Source organism: Sinocyclocheilus rhinocerous, unplaced genomic scaffold, assembly GCF_001515625.1.
Source record: "Sinocyclocheilus rhinocerous isolate Xijiao unplaced genomic scaffold, SAMN03320098_v1.1 scaffold219, whole genome shotgun sequence".
Lineage (NCBI taxonomy): Eukaryota > Metazoa > Chordata > Actinopteri > Cypriniformes > Cyprinidae > Sinocyclocheilus > Sinocyclocheilus rhinocerous.
In genome coordinates, this window is record NW_015666166.1 from 76,917 (window position 1) to 82,763 (window position 5,847).

Below are 5,847 nucleotides of genomic sequence, written 5' to 3' on the forward strand. Positions count from 1 at the left end.
TTTTTATTTATTATTTTTGTTTGTTTTTCTGTTTACTTTATAATTGATCGAACTATTGTTTTGGATGAACGTATTGGAAATAAAATATTTTAGTAATTTACTTTGTAGTGTTTTTGAGGGTTCAGATTCACTGTTAACCATCCAAAAACAATAATAAAAAAATTAATAAAAATAATTATAATAATAAATAACCTCTAGGCCTATTTTAGTTTCTATGGGGTATAATGTTTTACAGATGCATTCCATTTTAATGTAGGGTTATTCTTTGTCTTTCTTCGATTATATTAATATATTTATACATTTTTATTTTAGTTATTATAACTTAACCTATATAAATATATTTATTTATATTTAATTTCACAATATTTTTTCCACAGAAGTTAAGCGATAAATTGATTGCTCTATCATGCTGCCACAGTACGTTTATGCCAAGCTTTATTATATTAAATATGAAACTTTTTTTTAACAAAAACTACAAATTTTTTTTTTTTTTTTTTTTACAAAAACGCGCCGTCGTTACGCAAGCGTCAGCGCTGCGTTCGAGCCGTATAAATGACGTCACGGATGTGAAAACGCGGAAGTGCACTTGCACTAAGGCCGCGGCTTCAACGGATGACATTTCTGTGGACGTTTTAAACTTGTTTTGAAACGACATATTCACCGAACTGACTTTGAATAAAGTCGGTTTAACGCCAAAGCGCTTCCTACATGTTTTGGGTAAGTTTTTGTCGCTTTAATTCACGCTTAAATTATTGATATAGCTCAAATCATTTTTCAGGCGAGGAATTTCCCTATTGTGCGCTAAAAGGTTATAATCGATGTTTATTCTGTTTGTTAGGTAGAAGCTGTGCTGTAATCGGTGTGTAAGGAGTTTATAACCATCATCATGAGTAATTTTGGGGACAATAGCGATTCTGAAGTGGATCGGTAAGTGTCTTGAGGTTTTCACGGTTCGTTCTTGTTCAACCGGCCTGTTTTCCTTAGTTCTGCCAAACCAGGTTAGTTTGGTTACTTGAGACTCCAGCCAGACCGGGTCTGCAGAGCAAATGAAAGAAACTACTAAGAATGCCCTAAAATCAAAATAAACTAAACGACTAGAAAGAATATACACGTTGCACATAGTGAGTAACTATAGCAGGTTATGAGTGACACCATATGTTAACTAGATAAAAAAGTTTGTCAAGACAAACTTTAAGTTGTCTTGAGAAAGCCGGACCAGAAAGTTTGAAAAGATTAAAAAGTTTTAAGTTTGATGGTTTTCAGTCTGAAATAGTTTGAAGTTTAAAGTAGTTTTAAAAGCTTAAAGTTTGAAAGTTTTGAAGGCAATACAGTCTGTCAGAGGATATATAGATAGAAATAGTCAGATGATAGATAGATAGATAGATATAAAATACATTGCGTCATCAAAAAGGGATTTTAGGAATGATTTAGAAACAAATTCGGCCAAGTCGACAAGATTTATACACTTAAAAATAGCTTATTAATCCATAAATGTGTACAAGGCAATTTCCACGTACATATGTTTTTTTAAGGCCGTGCAAATAAATAAATAAAGTTCGAAATGAGGTGCTTTACTTTTAAAACATGTTGATTAATGAATAAAGGAGGCCAATTTAAACTAGATAAAAAAGTTTGTCAAGACAAACTTTAAGTTGTCTTGAGAAAGCCGGACCAGAAAGTTTGAAAAGATTAAAAAGTTTTAAGTTTGATGGTTTTCAGTCTGAAATAGTTTGAAGTTTAAAGTAGTTTTAAAAGCTTAAAGTTTGAAAGTTTTGAAGGCAATACAGTCTGTCAGAGGATATATAGATAGAAATAGTCAGATGATAGATAGATAGATAGATATAAATAGTCAGCTGATAGATAGATAGATAGATAGATACAGACAGACAGATAGATAGATAGAAATAGTCAGCTGATAGATACAGACAGACAGATAGATAGATATAAATAGTCAGCTGATAGATAGATAGATAGATACAGACAGATAGATAGATAGATAGATAGATAGAAATAGTCAGCTGATAGATAGCTAGATAGATACAGATAGATAGATAGAAATAGTCAGCTGATAGATACAGACAGACAGATAGATAGATAGATAGATAGATATAAATAGTCAGCTGATAGATAGCTAGCTAGATAGATACAGACAGACAGATAGATAGATAGCTAGATAGATACAATAGATAGATAGAAATAGTCAGCTGATAGATACAGACAGACAGATAGATAGATAGATAGATAGATAGATATAAATAGTCAGCTGATAGATAGCTAGCTAGATAGATACAGACAGACAGATAGATAGATAGCTAGATAGATACAGACAGACAGATAGATACAGACAGACAGATAGATAGATAGATAGACATAAATTGTCAGATGATAGATAGATAGAAATAGTCAGGTGATAGATAGAGAGATAGATAGATAGATAGATGATAGAGAAATATTAGATGAGTTTGAATGGGTTAGAAATAGTACATAGAAGGGAAGTCTTAGATAGAGATAGATAGATAGACAGATAGATAGATAGATAGATATAAATTGTCAGATGATAGATAGAAATAGTCAGGTGATAGATATAGATAGATAGATAGATAGATAGATATAAATTGTCAGATGATAGGACTTTTCAATGTAAGTCTATGGGATTTTTATGATTTTTAATATGAATTTTTATGAAAACCATAAGTCCGATCAGTTAGAAAAGATATAGCACACTCGGTCAGATCAGTCTGAAGAGCTGGGCTGAGTTTGGAGTCTGTAGAGTTAAAGCTCTAGGAGGAGATAGAGTTAATAATTTAGTCTCAGAAGAATAATAATAAGAAGTTTAAATAGCATTTCAGTAAGTTGGCTTTCTCAAGCCAACTTAATAAATAGACGTGTAAATGTGGTGTAATAGTTCAGGTTTGCATCTTAAATCACCATAAAATGAATGCAGAGATGTTCAAGGTCATGTCAGGACGGATTAGTTTAATTTGAGCAGTAGACTCATTAATATAATTTGTTTCAGGTATCTACACTTGTTTCTGTTTCTAAAGTTGTAATTCAAACATATCTTAACAGCCTTCTTGCTTTATATAAACATTTTAGTGCAAATTTTGTTTGTATAATTCCATTTAAAACCAACAAACCTACATGTTCCTCTATTTTTGGAAATATGAGAAGATGCTCTTTATCACCTGATGTTCAAAGATCATCAGGATTGGGAGTATTATGAGTTAGACACCTAATCTGACTCATCAAATATCAAGCCACTTTGTTGATCAGAAAACTTTTTTTTCTTCTTCTTTTTGGTTTTTGGGATTGAAATACAATATGCTTTTAAAGAAGCTGAGTCTTTGCTAGTTTAGACAGCTGATGACCTGCTCAGGTTGGTCCAGGCTTGCATGAACACTGGTATGAATATGAAGATCTTGCTTTTGATTTTTAAGCTATTAGATTCCAGCGACGCTTCAGACTGTGTAGTGTTTCGAGTTCTGCTGTTTGAATTTTGGCCTCTGTTTTTGCATGTAAAAAAGTCTGTTTTTGAGCTTTGTTTGAAGACTGCTTGGACGAGTTTCCATTTGTTGAAAGGTCTTCAAAGTTAGACACATGCATTTGTTTCAGCTGCTGTCATTGTCTTTTGGTTCTAATGTTAATGTTGTTTTGAGGATCATGATGGACCGGCCGCCAAGCAGTTACGGCTCCATGCAAAGTGATGATCATGAAGACGAAGAAGATGATGACTTTGAAGAACTTCCGCTCAAACAAGCAACAAGGTATACTAATATACAAATACACACACACAAAAAAGCATTGGAGTCTCATTATATTAATAATAATAATAATGATAAATCATTTTGCAACAGATTGGATATGACATGCTTGACAAATTGTCAAACATAACAAAACTACAAATGACAATAATTAAGGGTGGATCTTGCCAGTTTTTAAACTCTGTACCTGAGAACTCAAATTATGTCACTTCCTTTTAATTTTTTCTGTTCAAATTGATGGTTCATTATTGTTTTGAGGTAAATAAGTGATTTGAGAAGTTATTTTAATGTAACTATTTTTTGTTTTGTTGTTGAAAGACGTCTCTTATGCTCACCAAGGCTGCATTTATTTAATCAAAAATATAGTTATAGCAATACTGTGAAATATTATTTGAAATAAATTTTAAAAATTTAAATTTTAAAAACTTTTTCTATTTGAATATTTAAAAATGTAATTTATTCATGTGTTGCAGAGCTGAATTTTCAGCATCATTACTCCAGTCTTCAGTGTCACATGATCCTTCAGAAATTAGTCCAATATTTTAATATATATTAAATATTTAATATATAACATAATTATAATAAAACAAATGTAAATAGAATTTTTATGACATTTTAAAAAACTTTTTGAAAATACTCATCACATTAATTTTTTTATTCTTAACTATTTTAGTGCACTTCATCAAATGTTTCAGGCATAAGTCACTCATTTCATGGTTCATTTATGTATTTATATCATGCATGTGTATTTTCAGGGTCAGGCTTCATCGCCCAGATTCGCCAGAGACTGCGATTACTGAACGTACGAACACAAACCAGTCCAGCATATACAAAGATGGACTGGTCCTGAGACAACCCATCATGCACATAGGAGAATCTCCTGCCCTACACAGGTACCTACATGCACAATGCACTCATACATCTCAATGTCTCTGAAGTCATGAGGTTCATTTTCACATTTCCTGTCATTCAGCATTAACAGAGAGCCCTCGATCGTGGCGCCGTCTGAGCTGCAGAGCGACATATGGACAGAAGCAGCGATGGATGAAGAGCCAAATGACAGAGACGCGGAGATGAATGAGAGAGATACGCAGGAGCAGCAGAATGAAAACGCTACAATGGAGGTGCAGGTGGAGCAGGCAGAGGCGACGACAGAAGAGGATGATTTTGATGAAATTGTTGTACATTATGAAGAAATGAAAGATCCTCCTCCTCCTCCTCCGGAAGGCGTTGGTCTGCAGTTTCAACACACACACAGCTCCCTCACACTGCGCCATGCGTTAAAGGTCAGTAGTAGAGGTGGGAATCTTTAGTCACCTCACGATCCGATTCTGATTCTGGGAGTCACGATCCGATTCCAGAATGATTCTTGATCTTCTTTACCCCCCCTTATTAATTAATTAGTTTGCCGACTTGAGAATCTTAAAATCCTTACATTTACATATCCTTACATAAGTACTTTTTAAAAAATAATTAAAACGGTTGTATGTTAAGAATTTTAAACTAATATAACTTCAAAATAGGGGTGTGCGATATTGACAAAAAATAATATCTCTGTTTTCTGGGATTTTATCGATGACGATAATTAGATGATATTTTGCTGAGTGTGTTATTGTGCTGGTACCTTAAGGACTGCCGAAGACAGTTGACTCCTAATGTTTTTAATATTCTTCATATTCTGTGTGGTGGTCAGTTCATACTGATAGAAATTAATCTTTTCCAATAAGTTTAAACAGATTTTTACATTTTATGGGCATTTTTACCTTTATAAAGCCATTTTTTTATAGAATTGTCCATTATCTTTTGAGTCAAATTCTTACATTTAATCAGGGAATTAGAATAAGACATTTGGGCTGTTACCAAGCAAATGAAATCAACACAGAAGCTGCATCTGAAGCTTCAAAACATACAAGCAAGTAGCAAACAATAAAGAGGAGCATAGAAACATATTACAAACAAAGAGTATTTAAGATTATTTGAACGTTTTCCATTCAAGAACTGTGAGTGATTTTTTTTTTTTTTTTTTTTTTTTTTTTTCTTTTTTTTTTTTTTTTTTGACATCATAGACACCGGGGGATCTCTTTAG

General features: G+C 32.8%; 1 protein-coding gene across 1 annotated transcript in view; it reads left to right on the plus strand.

Annotated features, from left to right (window-relative positions):
* Positions 1-581: 581 nt before the first annotated feature.
* Positions 582-5,847, plus strand: part of nlrc3l (NLR family, CARD domain containing 3-like) — a 12,496-nt gene continuing 7,230 nt past the window's right edge. Inside the window, exons 1-5 of the mRNA XM_016543006.1 lie at positions 582-717; positions 839-927; positions 3,657-3,764; positions 4,517-4,654; positions 4,735-5,047. Of these exons, the coding sequence (XP_016398492.1) occupies positions 887-927; positions 3,657-3,764; positions 4,517-4,654; positions 4,735-5,047 (600 nt within the window). The 5' untranslated portion in view covers positions 582-717; positions 839-886. The remainder of the gene's footprint in view (positions 718-838; positions 928-3,656; positions 3,765-4,516; positions 4,655-4,734; positions 5,048-5,847) is intronic.